The 21,033-nt window shown below is 32.8% G+C and overlaps 3 protein-coding genes across 3 annotated transcripts in view; 1 reads left to right on the forward strand and 2 right to left on the reverse strand.

Moving 5' to 3' along the window:
• Positions 1-10,769: 10,769 nt before the first annotated feature.
• Positions 10,770-13,540, reverse strand: LOC106104741 (serum response factor-binding protein 1). The gene is made up of 4 exons (XM_013284872.1): positions 13,262-13,540; positions 12,749-12,910; positions 11,355-12,017; positions 10,770-11,288 (listed from the first exon to the last, which is right to left on the reverse strand). Exons 1-4 carry the CDS (start codon positions 13,298-13,300, stop codon positions 10,809-10,811), a joined length of 1,344 nt encoding a protein of 447 aa, XP_013140326.1. The 5' UTR covers positions 13,301-13,540; the 3' UTR covers positions 10,770-10,808.
• A 398-nt stretch (positions 13,541-13,938) lies between these two features.
• On the forward strand, positions 13,939-16,385 carry LOC106104891 (60S ribosomal protein L36). The gene is made up of 4 exons (XM_013285087.1): positions 13,939-14,047; positions 14,196-14,319; positions 14,529-14,621; positions 16,213-16,385. The coding sequence occupies exons 2-4, from the start codon at positions 14,197-14,199 to the stop codon at positions 16,363-16,365; spliced, it is 369 nt and encodes a 122-aa protein (XP_013140541.1). The 5' UTR covers positions 13,939-14,047; position 14,196; the 3' UTR covers positions 16,366-16,385.
• Positions 16,386-19,383: 2,998 nt separating this feature from the next.
• Positions 19,384-21,033, reverse strand: part of LOC106104743 (ribose-phosphate pyrophosphokinase 1-like) — a 2,670-nt gene continuing 1,020 nt past the window's right edge. The window contains exon 2 of the mRNA XM_013284874.1: positions 19,384-21,028. Within this exon, the coding sequence (XP_013140328.1) occupies positions 20,681-21,028 (348 nt within the window). The 3' untranslated portion in view covers positions 19,384-20,680. The remainder of the gene's footprint in view (positions 21,029-21,033) is intronic.

Here is a 21,033-nt window from a genome sequence, read left to right on the forward strand (position 1 = left end):
GTTTAGATGGATGGATGTTTGTTAGAGTTTGTAGCCTAAACTGCTGAACGGATCTCGATGAAATTTGGTATAGACGTAGGGGATAGTCTGGAAGAACACATAGGTTATTCACTTTTGTCTTTTTTATTTCACGTGGACAGAGTCGCGGACGAAAGCTAGTTTTCTATATATCATGCATTTAAAAATTGAAACGCCGAACTCATTTTGATATGCTAATTTTAAACCCTATCGATAATAGACTAGTGGTGCCATCTAGCGATTGGAAATTTAAATACCATTCATGCAGAAATAAGATTACGTTTTTTGATTTCTTACATTTCCAATGTCTAAGTCTTTATAGAAATAATTTGTTATCTGTCTAAAGAAAGATAACGAGAGGGATAATAAAATATTTATCCTTGGACTAACACGAAATTTTGTGAAAAAGTATTTATAACGACATTGACGATTTGTGATGAGCCCCATATTGGACGTAAAGTATATCGACATCTCAAACTTTGTCAATTACGTTACGAATACATACCCGTGAATTTTCTTGCTAACACCCGCGATTTCAACAACAAAGAAGTGTAAGACAAAATCTTAGGTAAAAAAGGGAACTATGTATTACGAAAGTCCTATCACTAGTCTATGAGGTCCTAATTACCCAAACTATCTCAGCCATTGGGATAACTACGAATTCCAGAAAACTCATCAAAAACTCTGCACATTAGAATCGTTCCCTTCCCGTATGTTATCTAATGCAGAATAAAATGCCGCATTTCCGCACCCAAAGTCATCGAACTGTAACCATGTAACAAAATAATTAACAAACTCAATTTATTCGAGATGAAACATTTTAGTGCTCTTAGAAAAACGTCGGCGTTAGAAATTATTTTGTTCGTATTCGTTACAGGAAATCTTATATTTTCTACATATTTTGTCTCTATTTATGACAAATCTTTCAGTTAATTTAAATAAACAACTGCTATATTTATTACTAGCATTCGCCCGCGACTTCGTCCGCGTGCAATTATGAAAATTTTATTTTATTACTGACTTTTGTCGAATTATTAATAGCAAATATCAAAATGACATGACATGACAAATCTTAGCAATCTTGCTTTCTTAATATTGGCAGCAACTTATGGTCTCTTTCCCACATTAGGATTTTTAACCAAAATATTTACCCACTAAGTTTAATGGCGTGAAAACATATAGCCTGAAACATATAGGGCTTTTTATTTAAAAAGGAATTATTCAAAAATATGCTGTAGTTGCTGACATCTTAGGCAACAAAGAAGTGTATTTATAATAGTATAGATATTAGTGAAAAGGAGTAATGAATTATCCAGACTTCTAGATTAGTAACAAACGCAAACAAATCATCTGTAAAAATTTAATATCTCTTTTCTTCTCCTACAAAAAAACAAAGACAGCATGATTTGTGCATGTCATGTGACACTTTGAACTAATGTTACCAGCATGTATAAAGTCGGTCAAGCAATAAATCCCGCTTCAAGCGAGGAATGCTTCATTATTACAGCGCTGTCCCAATGTGCAGCACTGCAAGCGCTGCGGGGTACACAAATTTAATTCATTACTTCAATTGTTTTGCACATTCTAGTCACCCAAGAGAGAAGAGATCTAACAGAAGGGTGAACAAGACAAATAAACTAGTAGTATGATCGATTAAAGGAATTATAAATGTACTAACTTTCGCCCGCGATTTCGCCCGCGTGGAATATATGTATGTTCTTCCAGACTATCCTCTACATCTGTACCCAATTTCATCGAAATCCGTTAAGCCGATTAGGTTACAAACATCCATCCATCAATCCATCTAAACTTTAGCATTTATAAAATCAGTATGAAGAAATTGCCAACTTTTATTAAGAAGATAATTTGGTTTAAATATAAAAAGAGAACTAAAACAGACTAAATCAGTACAGTATTAAATTTTCTGTTATATTAACTACCTTCTCGCCGCTGCTAACCTACAAAACTATTGCATTAAAAAAAATATTCAAACACAACTACTCGAATGCTTACTGATCACCTCTTTATCCAATTGTAGAAATGCCACTATCACGTGACACATGCTGTCAGCCAACTGTCAGCAATCCAACATGGCGGACGACAGTAATGGCACAGCAAACACTAAAGCCACGGGGAATTGAATAATAAAACATTTATGCGACACTCACGTTGAAATAAAAAAAATAGAGGCAATAAAAGGTGTTTTCAGTTTTTTGTCGTACAAAAATTAACAAAACTAGTATAGTTTGCATGCATGCGTATATAATAGTCTAAAAATCCGTGAACCCAATAACAACGCCATCTCCTGGGACCCACAAGCACGAATAAAAATAGTTTTTTGACTAGTATACGTAATTTAAAAAATAAAGTAAACAAATGAAGGTCAATATAAATTTTATAAAATTCAAATGCTCTACATTATTGAAAAAAAAAACATTTTTTTATTTTCCAAAATTATACGAAAACGAAAAAAAAGATAAAATGCAATTTATCACTAAAAAAATATCAAGAGTCGATAAAACAAACGTTGTGCCTTTACGAGATTATTAAGGACCATAAATTGGGAAAACGTGGGGCGTATTTCATAGGGGATTGGGGGCTGTAAAATGTCCTTAGGGAATTCATACAGGTAGAAAATATTGCCACCTTTAAACATTTCAATGTGCGCCCTCAGGAGCACGTGTTGGGGACGTAAAAATTGTTAGAACGAGATTGAAAAGTTAACTTGGAAGTAAGTAAATCTTGGTAATGAAATTTGGGACGTTCACAACTAAATTGAAATTTCTTGACTTGATTATTTGTAACATCATCACCAGCTCACTACACGTCCCCACCGAGGGGCTCGGAGCCTACCCTAAGTTAGAGGTGACTAGGCCATAGTCAACCACACTGGCTCACTGCGGGTTGGTTGACTTCACACATATCTTTGAATTTCTTTGCCGATATGTGCAGGTTGCATTAGATGTTTTCCTTCATCGTAAGAATAATTCGAAAAAATCGAAAATCACATTGGTCCGGTGGGTTTCGAACCCAAGATCTGTAGATTACAAGTCAAGTGCTTAAACCACTGAGCCACTAACGCTCTACTTGTAACAGTCGTCATAAAACAAATGAAACATAAGATCGGTTTATGGTAATTAAAAAATAAAAACGTATTTATAAAAGGGTTTAGTATATTCTGCTAACCCAAACTTCGTGCGTGTTTTGTTTTGTATTTCAGTTGCTCTTGTTTGTGATATCGATTGATTACAATCTGTACTTCCGATAATGTGTCGATGATATCGTTTCCATGTTCGATACCTACATCGATATCTCTTAACGATACTCATCTATCATCCCTAATGCTACATTGTTTGAAATAAATGAGAAATCTCGTGCCATTGTTTTACAATGAATTGAAGTATTTTTTTATAAATACCATTTAAAGCTACCTCTGTTATAGCTACACTTGTGTTAATTTAATGGTTAATCATGCTAAAGAAATTTTATAGAAGTCTCTTATGAGTATAAAGAATTTGTAAATTCGTCAATCTGACTGGCAACATTTCAATGGTCTTATCTATACTAATGTTATAAAGAGGAAGATTCGTATTTGTTCGCGCGGACACTGGCAACACCAAAAAACGTCAGAACAAAAAGTAACGGCGATGAAGAAGTCTTACTACGCGCATACATTTATTATATAATAGTTAAACTCTGTTATATTTCCAAATAAATTATATAAACCAAACATTTGTTTAGATTGAAGTAACTCAAAAACTACTAGACTGATTTCACCTATTGACAGCTACTTTATCGCTGAGTAACATAGGCTATGTTTTTTTTTTATTTAACAAAATCGCGAGCAACAGCTAGTTATTTAATAAGCTGTTACAAAGATAAATGTCGTTTTAATCTGCCGTTTTATTGTCATGATGTGTGTATAATCCACCTAATTCTAATTTTAATACATTGAATCATACACATCTTTTTTAGAAGAATACTTGGTTTCATTCATACAATTTTAATCCGCTCACATAAAGTGCTACTTGCAAATCAATGAAACGTAATTGATTGTCATTAATTATATAAACAAACGTAGACAGATGAGTAATGATGGTATCATTATTCACTTAATAATTCACCTGCGGGGGTGATTTATTATTGCTAAATGGAATTGCTAACGGCAGCGATGACGTGCGCCTAAATTGTGGCGACAAATCACTGGCACACGCCATCACCACACGTATATGTGGCGATTGTGGCGAATAGTGAACTAATGGTGGCTGTTTGAGTGTTAGGTTAGGTTTTATAAGAGAAATGGGCAAACAAGCGGTAACACAGCGTTTCGATGCCCATGGAACACACAACACCAGATGCGTTGCCGGACTTTAGATTAGCTTAGCTGTTGGTCGCAACAAACGCAATATTAAGATAAAAAGTAGCCTATATGCCCGTCTATGTCAGTTACCCTTCAGTGAAAGTCTTGTTGAAATCAGCCCAGCTATTTAAGACATTACCCGATACCCGGAACAAACGTGTTTTTTTTTAATATATATGAGAAGGGGGCAAACGAGCGGCGGGAACACAAAGGTGGTCAACGACGCCCATGGACATCCGCAACACCAGAGGAACTACAGATGCGTTGCCGGTCTTTGAGGAAATTGTAGGTTCGTTTCTTGAAGGACCCTTAGTCGTATTGGTTTGGAAATACCGCTGAGAACAGACCGTTCCACAACGCGGCTGTGCGGTGCAAAAAGTTCCGCGAAAACCGCACGGTTGTGGAATGCCAGCCATCAACATGGTTGGCGGAAGACAGACAGACAAAAAAAATTAAATGCGATTTTCATTTTTAGCAACGCAAATACACCGTCTTCCCGAAATCTGGAATTTTTCTTATGATATTATAAACAAACTTCAATTTTAGTATGAGCGATAGAACTAACAAAAATTCAGTCCAGTCTTCTGATGTGAGTATAGAATATTCCGTTAAAATTACAAAGACCCTTTAATGGAATTTTCAAAATACCAGTGGCTACAACGTAGCTCTTAACCTTTGTAAATAAAAAAGACAAAGGAAATATGTCCACGATGGACCTCTGAATAAATAAAACATTGTGAAACTTCGACAAGGTTTCCCTACATCCGAGAAAAGACATTTTCTTAAAACATAACTAACTTTAATTTCTATAAAAGGCTTTGTTAGCAATGGTTCTGTTTAATTCGGATTTTTTCTTAAAATTGACATTTAAAAGTAATTAATCATATCTGTGATAAGTTAATCTTTGACGAAGAAATGTCCAAAATCAATAGGAGTTTAAATTTTATTTTATTTAACGTACTATAAAACCTTCTTCTGTCGTTAAATAGTATTAATATGTACATTTAGTACACTTAGGGACCCACTTAGTTAGCAGTTAACGACCCTAAGTAAAAAAAATAAGTATTTTAACAGTTGTGTTTGCTATAACCGTTATTTTTAATGAAATTTTCTGTAATTTTCATATAATAAGATCCACTCCTTTCAGAGTTTAATATAAAAGGGCCTTATTTGTTAGGCTGGTTTAAATAGGGTCTATCGTGAATTAACATATTCATGTATTCAGTCACAAAGGCGGGTTTACGACAAAAACTTATAAATTGTTTTTGCCGGAACGCCGTTTGACCTTTGAATTGGTGTTTTTGCTAACCCTTCTTCGTTTTGATTGAACGTTACGGGACTCATAAATCGTGATTATTAAAGAGTATATAACAACTATTACTATAATTGGAAATAATAGAATTTTAGGATAAAAGTTATTTAAATAAAATAAGAGATAAAAATTAAAGTTACTGCTACCTGTAGACATCTTTTTTATAAGAGAAGGGGGCAAACGAGCAATGGGAACACCGAAGTAGTCAACGACGCCCAGACATCCGCAACACCAGAGGAACTACAGATGCGTTGCCGACCTTTAAGGAAAATGTAGTCTCGCTTCTAGAAGGACCTTAAGCCGTATTGGTTTGTACTAGATTTACTTATTTTTATATTATAAATGCGAACGTTTAGATGAATAGATGTTTGTTAGAGTTTGTAGCCTAAACTGCTGAACGGATCTCTAAGAAATTTGGCATTGGTTTAGAACATAGAAAGAACACGTAGGCTACTTACTTTATTTTTGTTTAGTTCCATGCGAGGCGAGGGCGTAAGCTAGTTTGCAATAAATGAAAAAGATTAAGTGCGTTGTCTATTCTTAATGTAACGTAGAAAAGAAAACTTTATATCCTTTTTCTGTGTATCCCCTATACAAATACGCCTAAAATAATAGTGGAAATGTAAATGGTGAAACATGTAATAATTCTCAGTTAAACTATATTTAAAGTAGAATTAAATCCACGGTGATCGCCACTCGATCATTATTAGGGTCAGGCAATAATAGTTGAAAAACCAAAATTTATTCGAGCACGAAGCGAGGCGATTTATAACATTTTGCGAGGAGCGTCGGACGGAGGCGCGCCGACCTCGACTTTTGTACGGAATACATGAATATGTTAATACAGGGGACGGTATTTTATCCTACGTTACTAACACTAACATTCGGTGCCTCCTTTATTTTTACGGAACCACATTTGGCTAAATAGGAGAAATTTCGAAATTACCAAAAAAAAGTTAAGTATATGACGACATCTAAACATTCTTAACTTTTACAACAACCTACTTCTATATCTGCGGATATCTATATCTACTAATCTTTCTTCTTTGTAATACTAATATTACAAAGAAGAAAGATTTGTATTTTTGTATGTATTGAATTACTCGAAAACTACTGGAACCTATTACAAAAGTTTTTTCACTGTTAAGAAGCTACGTTATTAGTGAGTAACAAAGGTTTTAATTCCTCGCGGACGAAGATTAATACGTGAGAAAATAACAAAATCTGGTCAAAATTTGGGCCATTTTTGAGACATTTTAAATTTAAAGCATATTTCAAAAATTCAATTCACAGCTTAATAAACGTGCAATATTAAATTAGAATACCATCAAGTATACACTAAGAACAAGTACTCATAAGTACATGAAATCTATCTATTCAGGGTTGGCAATTATAAATTAATGTAGACGCGAATACAGGTAACGAAAAAAAGACGATATCAACCCTAGGAACTAGGATAAACGACACAGCGTCACTAACTTTGTCAAATTCAAAGCTCGAATTAACACCATGCAAAGAAGAGGTAGGTTGTTGACAGCCCTAAAGCAAGGCGTTCACAATGAGCGCAGTCGGCATTTGCAATTGCACCCTCACGATGCAATAAATTCCATCACGTGAGGAATGCCATGCGACCCCGCCAGGTGGCAGCAGCGAGCGACTTAGCACTCAGACCGATTTACATAGCTATGTCACTAGTTTACAAATCCATATGTAAACGGTACACTTTATATTTGTACACTACGTCTAAATTTTTTAGAGTAAAACTATACATAGACATATGTGAAGTCAACCAATTCATCTTAAGCCAGCATGGTTTACTAAGATCTAGCCACTCCTAACTTAATGTAGTATCGAGCCCTTTAGTGGTGTTTCTCCTATTATATAATATGAATGTTCGCGACTTCGTCCGCGTGAAATGCCTTTGTTACTTACAGATACCTTTCTTTACCTTCCTAACGGTGAAAGAATTTTTCAAATTGGCCCAGTAGTTATTTCAATACAGACAAAAATACAAATCTTTCCTCTTCATAAAATTAGTATAAATTTACGTAAAGTCGACCAAATACATGGTTAACTAATGCCTAGTCACTCCTAACTTAATGTATGATCGAGCCCTTCAGTAATGTGATTTTTATTCTATGACGAGATGTTGCCCGCAACTTCGTCCGCGTAGTATTAGAAAACATACGAACTATATAAATTACAAATAGCTACGTATCCCTCGGGAACCTGACATTTCTCGGGGATGAAGCTTATCCCATGTGTACTCCAGACTTTGTTTTATATCTGTGCCAAATTTCAATAAGATATGTTGAACCGTTGCAGAACGATCGAGTAAACATTAAAAAACTATATTATTGAATCCCACGGGAACCGTAACTGTTCCAGGGATAAAAAGTAGCCTATGTGTTCTTCCCGACTATGCTCTAAATCTGTGCCAAATTTCATGGAGATCCGTTCTTCCGTTTAGGCTACAAACGCTAACAAACATCCATCCATCCATCTAAACTTTCGCATTTATAATATTAGTAAGATTGATTTAAATGTGGAGGTAAAACATAGAAGGGAGTGAATGTCGACTTGTTATGACTTTCGTGCCCTTCGATATAGGTTCCCGTTTTGCAGCTGTGTACAAATATATTTATGCTACGAAGACCAACTTTTAAATATCTGCAGCATCGAATTAACACTGTTTTCCATAGACTTTAAAAACAAATTCATAAACAGTGTGGATATAAAAATTCTAAGCGAGTCGCGTGTTTGGGAGGTTGCTTTTGGACGAGCTCCAAGTCTGTAATAAACTTTGGTTAGTATTCGAATCTCTTATATAATCTGTACTCGTGCGTTTTTGAATACTGAATTTAGAGATTTTATTTTCCAAACAATCAGTGCGCATAGAGAACAATATGCAAATTACATATTTGCAACTAATTTTCGAAAAAGAGACTGTCGGCTGAAAAACCGTTGCTTTTATTCCGAAGAAAAAAGTGTAAATCAGCACAAATTCCTAACGGATATTTGTTTTTAATCTGCACGGTAACGTCCTGCCGGCACATCGTGATTTCCTCGTTCTGTCGCACGTGAAAATGGCCCTTATTATTGTAACAGGCTCGTTTGGGAATCTCTATTTCCTACTCTCACGTACCTAACTTTGTGAAACGGTGTTAAAATGTCTCTAGAAAATAATTTCGCTGAAGAAAATAGACTTTGTATGATTAGTTTTGATCACAATTTTACTCTGTTCTTTTTGAACTTTACGAAGTACAGAAATTATGAAAAATATTACGAACCAAGTTTTAATATACTCCGACATTGAGCGAAACTTTATTGTATAAAAGTTTCTTTCCAAATAATATATTGAATACTATATAAATATATTTATACGGTGTTCAATACATTATTTAGTCGAGGCCTAACTATGTTTGGGGAACATAACATTGCATAATAAACGTCCAGCCACTTCGCAGTCGGAATACGTAATGCTGTTATACAAACGTGCAGCGCGGCAACTGTGCCTCTTACTTATTTATTATTCTTTTTATTAAATAAAATAATAGCACCTCCGATTTAGAGAAATATATCAACTACAAGTCCATGACTTACCTCCTTTCACAGGACACGCAATTTAAATGCGCCTGCATTTATTTACCAGCAAGCGTTTGGAGATACTACTAATTTTTAGCTACCTAAGGTGCTGAAGGCGCTAATAAAATTAATATAAAAATGAATAACCACTCTATAGCCAAAGCTACTTAATATTGTTAGATAAAAAAATTAAATTACCATAGACCTTGTTAATAATCGATTAACAGTTTTGGATTCAACAATAGACAATACCAAACATTGACTGTTATATTATTTTATAATTACCATAAGATTTTAGCGCTACCTTTGACATATTTTTTTTATTCACCTGGATAATAATTACACTTTATTCCGGATATTACCACTTGCTTTATAAATAAAAAATATCATTAACCATTACTAAGTATAAAGTAGCATTGTAAAAGTGAAGGTTCATTTCTTACTTTACTGCTCCAATTAGATGGAGTCACTTTTATACTACGTGAGGGCGCGACAGATAATAAAAATTATAAATGGCACAGACGCGGTGCACTTACTTCCCCGTGAAATGAAAACTTTAAAAGATAATAGGAATTTTAATAAGCTAAGTAAAGTAGATTAATTTTATTAGATTTATGAATTGTTGGAAGGTGTTATTTTGCAGAGTCAAAGTCGGGCGTGGTTAGGTGACCTAGGGTGCTGAACAGAAAGGGGCGCCAGTCTTCAATTTACACAGCCTGTTGACCCTACCATGTATGGTAAAAAGGGGGCACTGTAGAAATCTCTCCCAGGGCGTCGTCTCTTTCTCTTTTTCTCTTAACCGGTCTATTATATTTTTGAAAAATCAAACGCTAAATACATAGAAATTAAAAACTATTTTGACAAAAGTAACGTATTTCATATTATCTTAGTGAAACGGCCTTTCCTAGAAAATCCATTAAATTTATCTACGTGTAAGAATCAGTCAGATTGCAGAAGCCATAAATCGACGCGACGTGACCGCTCGTTTTATGAAGGATTAGGTTTATAAAAGGGTAACGAGTTATCAGTTTTTCAGGACAAATATATTCTTTTAAAAAGTTACAAGTGGCAACATTTTTTTTTATAGTATATGTTGGCAAACGAGCAAGCGGCCAACTGAATCCACCGAAATGGAAAGCGATCGCTGCCCATAAACATCCGCAATTGCAGATGCATTACTACCCTTAATTGACGGAGGAGGAGACGCCCATAAAGAGGACATTTCCCCTTCCTATGCGTCTCCTCCACCGTCAAATCCACTTTTCCTTCCCATCCTTTTCTCTTAAGAAAAGGGTGGAAAGGGAAAGGGACCAAAATTAGGCCTCCGACACCACACTCATCAGACGAAACGCGGAATTATCATACACAACAAAGAATATGTAGACTCAATGATATTTTAAACGAATGGTTTTAAAACATAAGTTAACTTTTTAAATTATTTTCCTTATAATTTCAAAACTGTTTCTAATATCTATTGGAATAATAAAAATAAAATTTAAATTTGTTAAAACAATTTTATTACCATAATTATTCTTAGTCATCAAAAACAATTTTTTTACCTTCAAAAGGTAAAATACCTGATTTTTTCTTCTTTGCTTCCCACGAGGGATGTAATTTTTCGATTGTTTCACCTTCTTTTTTATTTTCATTAGTAAATTTCTTTTTATTATTTTCACTAAATCGATCATTTGCATTTGATAAATCTTTGAATCTTCTATTGTCCTGTTTAAATTCATTTCTCCTAGGTTTCTGTACATGTCCAAACATAACAGCTCTTCTGTATTTTCTATTTCCTTCTTGATGTACCTCTTTCACTTCATCTGGTTGTCTTGGTTCAACAACAGACATGTAACTTTCTCCTGTTGTTGTTATAAAGAAAGGATCAACCATTTTTATATCTTCCGCTGGTTGTTCTTCAATATCTTTATTGAATTTCCTTTTAAGTATCTTTTCATTGAAATTTTTATTCTTATTAACGTCTTTTTTCTTTTTATTCACTTCTTTCGGCAATTTTTTAAGTTTTACAATTTCACTATTATGTATTTTGTCTTTATTTAAAATATCTACATTTATACTAACTGAACTTTTATTTGAATTGTCTTCAATTTCTTTCTTTTGTAAACCTTTTCTTTTTAGTTTACTTTCTTTAACTTCTGTATCTGAATTATCCGAGTCACTGACAATTTGAGATTTGTTGATATCACTGCCAGATTGTTCAGAATCAATTAATGCTTCTTCATCACTATCTAAATCATTATCTGGTTCATCACTACTTGATTCATCATCACTGTTGTGTGCAGCATTCACCATATCACTTTGTTGTTCATCAATTTCTGACCCCTCATCACTTTCTTTACCATCATCACTGTCTGGTGTATCTTTTCTGTCTGATCCATTATCCTGTACCTTTTTAACTGTAGTGCCTTTGTTCCCTATATCTTCTACATCCCAATCACCTTCAATGTTCACTAACTTCTTTGCCTCTTTTGCTTTCTTCTTATTTTGTTGTTTCTCTCTCGCTTCCTTCTTTAACTTTCTCCTTTCCAATCTTGACATGAATAGATCATTTATTGCAGTATTACCGAATGTATCTCTTATGGACTTATGTTTATTTTGCATACTTTTGTGCAATAATAACCTAGCACATGCTTTATTATGATCTACTTCTGGTTTATTTAAATACTTTGCAAGCTCTCCATTGTATGTGACTATGAATTTTGCAATATCTTTTGCTTTTATTTTCTGGAAAATACAAGTTTTTTCTATTAAAAAATACAGTTGTTAAGCTGCCATTTTAATGTTAAAACCCCCAAACAAACCTATTTTGATAGTAACAAAATAAATTTGTCTCCAAATATAGATAAATCATGGATAAATTAGTATTTACACTAAAATGATGGCCATGTACAGAATTCATGTGCTTTTGTTTACTTAGTTTATGCAATTAAATTAATATTAATAATAATAATAATATTATTATTTTATTTTTATATTCTTGTAAAGTGTATTATATAGAGAATAAGAAATAAAGATATATGGAGTATAATAATAAAACTTTATTTCGAGGAGATCTCATATTTTGTTAGTAAAAAATCTTATTGACTAGTGTTAGTAAAAAAGTAATAAGGAACAATTTATAAGTAATTTAAACTAGTTACATTATTAGCAGAGCAAGTTATTGAAGCGCAGCACTATTGTAGTATCCGATCTGGCTGCCAAAACAATCAGGAGAGAGTTTTTACTGCTGTGTTTTTATTAGAGTTTGACATTAACAATTTTATCAGAACTGTTGAACTATTCAGTTAATATTGTGAGTGAAGGCAGTAATATGACTGTACATCACATTAACTGAACAATTCTGGTATTTAGTCCAATTTGCATGAACTGAGTGTGTATAGTGGATTTAAGGACTAGATAAAAGGAGTTTACAATAATGTTTGTATTGAAAACTTACATTGCTTAAAGAATATTACCTTAATAATTAGAACTTCTTTAACAGCTGACTCTGCTTTCTTTTTCAATTTTTCTTTTAAATTTTCAGGTGCCTTCTTTTCTGCTAATGTTTTCGCTTTCCGTGTCAGCTTGTGTATAATTTGTATTTTTGCTTGGTTTAAATTTCTTTTCATTAGAATAATCTGGAATGTTTTAAAAAGTAATGATTAAAATATAAGTGATTGAGTTGTACAATGTCTGTAGGGATTTACTTAATTTTTTTAGTGTCATTGGAACTCAAGAAAAGGATTACTTAAATGTAGCAAAATTTAATTGATTGTGAAGTAGTTATTAGCACTTTAATCCAGTTATTTTCGTTAATGACCCATACAAGATGTTTTAAAATGACCCATATGTAACTTAAAATAATTTAAAAATTAGGTTTAATACATAAACAAAAGTTAGAGGTTATAAAGATTTATTCACGCGTAGTATTTTTAGTAGTACTGATGACAAGACCAGGCTAACATAAATTACATTAATTTAGTACTAACCTCATTATTGAACGCCTGTTTAACTGCACCAACCTCCATTTTTATTCAAAATCGTATAAAATAAGTAATAGTAAGGTTATGTCCGAGTGCAGTTTAGTTGTGTCGTAGTGAATAAATTGCTTTAAAATAAATTATGCCATTTTCCCAACGAAAGCGGACATCTTTATTATTAGTTTTCAGTCGACTTCTTAATTGTAGACAAGTTTTAAATAACTAAAGCTTTACTTTTGAATACGAACACAAACAGAAAGAAGACATACGAAAATGTCAAATGTCAACGTCAACGTCAATGTCAATGTCAAAAATGTTGTCTTCTTTTCTTTGTACACGGTACTTCAGATGTTCAGCCAATGTTCTTTTCGAAAACTTATGACTTGAACTTTTTCGAAAACCCTGAAATTTTTTCTTGAAGGTTTCTATTTGGCTCAAATTAGATGAGTACGTATGTAGGATTTACAACTTTGTTGGTTGATTTTTGTATTTTCCTCTATAAGTTTCTTTATGTCTATGTAATAAAGTTAAAAAGTTAGTCCTCAAATTACATACAAATGAAATACTGAGAGTAGAAATGTGTTACATGTTTAATTTATTTATCCCTGTTTGTGGCCAAAGACTGTATCGTCGACTTTAAAAACTAAAGATAACTATTTTTGTTGTTGAATTAATTTATTTTATCTGTACTGTATAATCTACATTTCCTTCGAACAAACTTTTCAATTTGTCATTGTCAAAAGGACAACCATAAAAAACAAAAATTCTCTTTGGATTTATCTGTCAAACAGTGATGTACGTGAAATATTTTATTATTTCAATTTATCCAAATAATCTTTAATTTTTAATCGTAATTGAATTAATACAAAGTGTTAAATACTATCAAGTGAATTATACGAGTGTATATTTCGTGTTGAAACTTACTTAAGTTACTTATTTTCAGCATGGCTCCGCGGTTCGAGATCGCAGTTGGTCTGCGAAAAGGCCACAAAACAACTAAAATATCTGCTGGTAAGAAGGGCATTACAGATAAAGCCATCAGGATAAGGCCAGCAAGACTAAAGGGTGTAAGTTATTTAAATTTTTATTTGACACTTTTAGTAATACATCTCTGAAACATTTCAACTCCGGTTCCTTCATGAACGGTTATAAAATCCGTACAGTAGAGTTTAAACTTGAAAATTATGGTTTATGTACGGATATTGTTTCATAAAATGCCTGTCGTAACGATAAATAAACATTCCACATATATAATTGTTTTGTTTTAACATTTCAGCTTCAAACTAAACACTCAAAGTTTGTGAGGGACCTGGTCCGTGAGGTGGTAGGACATGCACAGTATGAAAAGAGGGCTATGGAGTTGCTCAAGGTTTGTATATTATTAACCTATGTAAAATATAGAGAAAACCTTAAAAATAAGAGTCAAAACTAATATATCAATATGAAAATGTTATCAATTAATATAGTTCTTATAATGGAACATCATGATATTCGTTTTTTTCATATGAATAATTCATTTCCTTTTATATCTCAAAGATTTCTATATGTTATTGATACCTAAGGTAATAATTTTACTTTACATTTTAAGTTATCTTAAATATAATCATAATATGAACATTTATGAAGCAATAAATAGTGTTTATACAATGTTATTGTTAGTTGTTACTAAAATAAGTGACTCCTACAAAGCAAAGTGTTTTAGAATCATTTCGGTATTTTATTATTTTTCCAATAATGCAAAACATGTAGAAAAATATAGCCAGGGATATGTACAGGGGTAACCACTCTATCCTATCTTATGGAAAAAAAGGATAATATGAGGTTATTCTTAACTTTTCTTTAGTAAAACTTTTTGATGAAATTGCCTTCATTATCTTGTTAATACAGTTGGTGCAGTAACTTGAAACCAGGATATTAACATACATTTGGCTTTCATTCAAAAAGTAAACTGCAATTTGAGACTGCTTCTAAAAACTAACCTTTTCTTCTAAGTCTATCTATATTAAGAGTGTGTGTACACCTTTGACTAAACTATAGCACAACTGTTATCCAATTGTCATTTATTTCGCAGCCGATTCAATTGTTTAGTTGCACAACTAAAAATCGAGTAGTGTGTGCATCTCTATATCCTTTCGTATGTGAACTGTCAAAATCAGCACATTTGTGGGTCCCAATACAGGACGCTCTAACAGACAGGAATTTGAGCACTAATTTTTGAGACTTATGTCTGGAAAAACCATTTTATTTCAAAATCTAGTTAAAATGTATGAAAACCACAGTTTATTTTATACTTAAGAAATATTTCTTTAACTATCTACACCATTTAAGCTTGATTTTATATTGCATTGTATGTGTTCTATGAGAAAGTTTAGGGGTCTCCTAAAACTTAACTTTAATTTTCTCATATGTACAAAAAACAATAACTGGATGTAATATTATATTTTCTATATACAGTCTTGTGTTTAAAATGAAATTAAAAAAACAAATGGTATACCCTACATACAAATTATAAATTTAGAACTGACTTAGCGGTTATACGCGGCAAACACTGTTTGAGCTGTCACAGATTCAAATGACAAATTAGAACTTTTTTGTACCATAGATATGCTAAATTATATTTTAGAATGAGAAGTCATTCATTCTAAACCCGATTTACCCAAGTGCAAAAAGAGTAAACACTATGTATACACCGCAAAATACGTTCAAAACTAAACACTGTCAACACAGTGTGTAATCGTCCCGAAACAGGACACCCCACAGACAAGGAAAAAATTCAAGCGTCCCAAATTGGGACACTCCACAGACGAGAGTTTATATATACTGATAGGAATTAAAGGTAGGCTTAAGAATTGTGCAATAGTTAGTTTTAGGTGTGCACTCTAAATGTTCGAAAGGTTAGCGGGCAGTAGTCTGAAAACTGCTGTAGTATGTACTGTACTTAATGAAGCATTAATCTACAGGTGTCGAAAGACAAGCGTGCGCTCAAGTTCTTGAAGCGCCGTCTCGGCACACACATCCGTGCTAAGAGGAAGCGTGAGGAGATGAGCAATGTGCTTACCCAGATGCGTAAAGCCGCAGCACAGGCACACCACACCACCACACACACTAAGTAAATAATAAAACTTAACTCTTATGTTGTTTTTTATTTATTTTTATAACCGAAATATGTATTTGTTCATACAAAATTTAAAAATGGTCATCTAGGCTGACGGTCGTACAGAGTGTCGATGGCTCAGTGGTTTAGTGGCGTAATATACAGTCTTGGGTTCGAATCCCGCCATGTACCAATATGATTTTCGATTAACATAATTAACCGATGTCCTTACGGTGAAGGAAACCATCGTGATGCCTGCACATATCAGTAAAGGAATTCAATGATATGTGTGAAGTCAACCAACCCAAACTTGGCCAGCAAGGTTGACAACGGCCTAGTCAACCCTAACTTAGGGTAGCCTCTGAGCCCTTCAGCGGGGACATGTAGTAAGATGATGTAAGCTGTGTTCTTTCAAACTGACAAAAATCATAAGCTCTGTTTAGTTTAAGAGGTATTTTATAACACCAATCAAAACAAATTTTTGTGTATGTTCAAAGACATTTAAGAAGTATGACATTTTTTTTACTACTGTGTATATTATATTTAATATTATATAAGATTTTTAGTTTTGAGAATTAGACCGAATTTACTCTAGAGTTCATGAATAACTATTTCCTTCATGATATGGTCATAAATACACACTTTTTCACAATTTTAAAAGTAACTTGCCTTTTATACTAATTTAAATTTAATTTTCTCTTTGTATATTGAGATGTCTTGATTGGTTTGCAATGAGTTTAATAATCTAATATTGTTGCATTATTTGTTACCTATTTAGAAAACTTTCCTTGTAAAATGTACCCCCCAGTCACAGGGTAAAGAGCGACAGGTTATCGAATTACGTCAACAATATACATGTTTGTTGAACTTTCGTTCGAATATAATATCCAATGATTCAATCGTCCCAAACGGGAAGCACCCATAACGAACAAAAGATAACGACTAGGTTAACTGAAAGTTTTTTTTTTTCGATACATTTTTGATACCTCCTAATGTTTTCTTAGCCATCTAGATTAACAATATTTTAAATAACCGGAAGTTAACGAAGAGTAAATATTGTCAGATATGAGGAGATAACGATGAACGATTACTTATACGAACAAATTATTACGACAGTTTTATCGTTAGAACAGAAAAAAAAGTTTTTGGCTGGTAAACTGAGAACACAATATTTTAAATTTATCAATTGCTTTGCCTTACACTGTAGTTATAATTTTTTTACAACCAACAAATATAAAACAAACTTAGTTTATTTTTTACTTCCTGTATAATGTATCTATTCGTATTGTTTTTGTAATCGCAAGGCCACCATAAGTTAGTTTTTTTTAACCTGTTTATATTTACCAAGTATAAAGTTTGCTTTATTGGGCGGTAGTCAAGGACGTTCGATTGCGCACAGCCGACGATCATGTTTACATTAACGTCGCGTAAACAAATTAAGATATAACTACGTACTATTTAAGTTTATTGGCCAATGTGTCAAATCTATGGAATAGACAAGACTTCCTTAACATCTGATTGTAGTTCTTTGCTCTCTCAAAGTTTTATGAGGCCAATAAAGACGGATGGAAATACAAGTTTTGCTTCTTTGGGATTGAACAGTAAATGGAGCCTGCCACACAATTTTAAGACTTACAAGTCTGGATACTTGCCTTTCAGCCAGTCCAGTTGTTTTTTAGCTACCAGGCTGTTAAACTTATTTTCTGTTGTTTTTATTACTGCTATGTTTAAAGTCAACTTTCGCATGCAAAGGGTCAAGAAGTTATCTGTTTGAAGAATTGTTGAAAATACTTATCAAGTACTATTTTAAACTGTGGAAATATTTTTTTGTTAAAAGATGATTTCTAGTTTAAATTTCGGAGTAGATGTAGAGGATAGTTTGGGAGAATATGTGGGCTACTTTTTTTTAATTTGCGCAGATGAAAGCTAGTTACAGTTTAAAATATCAAAGCTTGTAAATTGACGAAGTTTGAATCGTTCGGTGACATTGGTATAGATGTTTTTGTTTTCTTAATTCGTATGACGACAAGGCGGGCCCACAAACAAACAATTTACATCAGACACGACCTGAGGTCAAGTATCTTATTGATAACACTGATGTAACAAAACTTCTGATAAACATACAAGAAATAAGATATATGCCTTGTTTCTCATTATTTGCATAATGTAATTTTGACTATATTTCAATACAATTAAAGTTAAAAATTTCGTCACGCGATTTTGAGCTAAACTATTTAACTACGTCATAGTCTTTGACTCCAAAAATCAAACAAAAAATGGGACCCACCTGCAAGCACTACCTTTCGGATTAAAAAAGAATTATCAAAACCGGTCCACTAGCGGCGGGTAACACACATTAAAAAAACAATTAGACGAATTGAGTATCTTCTTTTGGGAAGTCGGTCAAAAATGTGTGCTTGCATATTTGAGATACTATAATGCTGTAAGGATGAGTGCTTTTAGTTTGGGGGTTATATATTTCTGCCTACCCCTGTACATACAGAGCTCACACTTGAGGTAGAGGAAATTAGAGAATGTTTGACTAACGTTGTTTTGTAAATTAGAATCAAATGAAACAGTCGTCGTCAAATCAGACACTTCCGCACAATTTAGAATGATGGTCTTTTTTTATATCGTTACTATTTTTGACATGGCCACAGATCATCTGGAGCGTTGCCACGTGTTTGTTGCTTTTTTCGACTTATTAATGACATGTTCGTATGATACGATCTATTAATTAATGTAGAAACTAATTCATTATCTAATAGTAACACCGTAAAGATTGGTTGTGCTAGCGACGTGCCGCAAATTCACTGCAAATAAAGCACTCTTTTCCTTCAGAAAAATAACGAAATAATTAACAAAAAATCGTATAGACGAATTGAGTACCTCCTTCTTTTGGGAAGTCGGTCAAAAATAATGTCAACATCTATTCTAAAACGTAGAATTAAATAACACTTTGATAAAAAAAAAAATTATAAGTTGGGTAGTAATAGTTTTGACAGTAGGTTTTAGGACAAAAAAAATATAAATCAAAGAGAATGACAATTTGCTTTTTTATTACCTAAATATTCTCGAATAGACCAAATATACATAATGGTACTACAAATTTAGAAAAATCTCTTTACAAATATCAGGCGCACAGCCAATGCATTAGAAAAAATTTCTTGCGTACAAAAATGTTTTTCATTTCATTGGTATAGTAAAAGATGACAATCTCAGATAAGTAGTACAAAATAATTCGTTTTGGTACTTTCACTGGTAATGAGGGTACATTTTAATACTACCCACATTTAATATTGAACAATTATTTAAAAATCAAAAAAGTCATCATTTACTACCCAAAGTAATATTAACACACTCCATGCCAAGATTTTTCTGTACAAAGTGATCGCCAGGCCAGTTGGCAGTGAATGTGTTATTTCTATATAATATGAAAGCTACACAAGCCTTAAATTTTATTGTTGCTACCAATTACGTTGTGAAAACAAATTAAGAAGCTTACATATCAACATAACATCTATTTTTAAAATCTAATAATGTCTTTTGAATAATGAAATTTGTCAGATGAATGCACTAAAATCTAATGCATAAATGCAAATTAAAATTAAATGAAAACTCCTTATATCAAATTATTTGTCTTCTTTCTCCAATTAAAAAGTACAAACTCAGATATTTAGGAAAAAATATATTTTTGAATTAATGATTACTAAATAATAGATACTATCCTTACATTTAACTTATGAGATTATATTGTAAAACTAAAGTTTAGAATTGTTAGTAGAAATGAAATTTATTGCATTTTAAACAAGGATTGACCTAAAACCATTTATTTGCAAGGTTTAAAAATTTTCCTCATGTAATTAAGTTGTCATTATATTGCATTTGATTTAAACTTTAGGTTGTTTATAAAATAACTACATTTTAAAACATTGAAATGACCAAATAATGAATAATTTCATAGTTATACTAGTTTCAACAATTTTTTCAAAACCTTTCATAGATAAAAAATATGGGTCTGGGTGAAACACAATATTGTTTTCTTTATTTAATTGAATTATTAATAAAAAACAATAAAAGAGGTTAAAGTATCGGAAAGTGAGGTCTTTTAACAATGCTCCATTGTAACAATTAAATTCGGAACAGTTTTGGAACTTTGTACCCATTCAAACTTTAATGTTGCTTTATAACAAAAATGTTTTTAACAAGTTGGTCAGGTCAAATTCAACTAAACAAGTTTAACAATAAAAGTGCATGCCATAAACAAATTTATGATTACATCCAAACACAAGCAATAACATTGTCAGTGCTGGAACCTTAATAAATAAATTAAACTAATATGGAACATTAGAAAATAGATATGAGACAGATTCTCCGTTGTGTGTGCGACGCACAGCTTCCGCCAACATCATAGAAACATCAATACACTGAATTTTAGGGCAGTCTTGCATGTGCCTTTCTTGTGGGATCGTGTTTGTTACCACTACAGCCTCCAAGCAGGCATTATTAATGCGAGATATTGCTGGTCCAGAGAAGATACCATGAGTGAGTATGGCATACACCTTTATTGCACCAGCCTCTATTAATTTCTCTGCCGCATGACAAATAGTTCCACATGTATCTGCCATATCATCAACTAGTATAGCTGTACGGTCTTTCACATCACCGACTAATACCATAGAGGCAA

Source organism: Papilio polytes, unplaced genomic scaffold (genome assembly GCF_000836215.1).
Source record: "Papilio polytes unplaced genomic scaffold, Ppol_1.0 DF823399.1, whole genome shotgun sequence".
Taxonomy (NCBI): Eukaryota; Metazoa; Arthropoda; class Insecta; order Lepidoptera; family Papilionidae; genus Papilio; species Papilio polytes.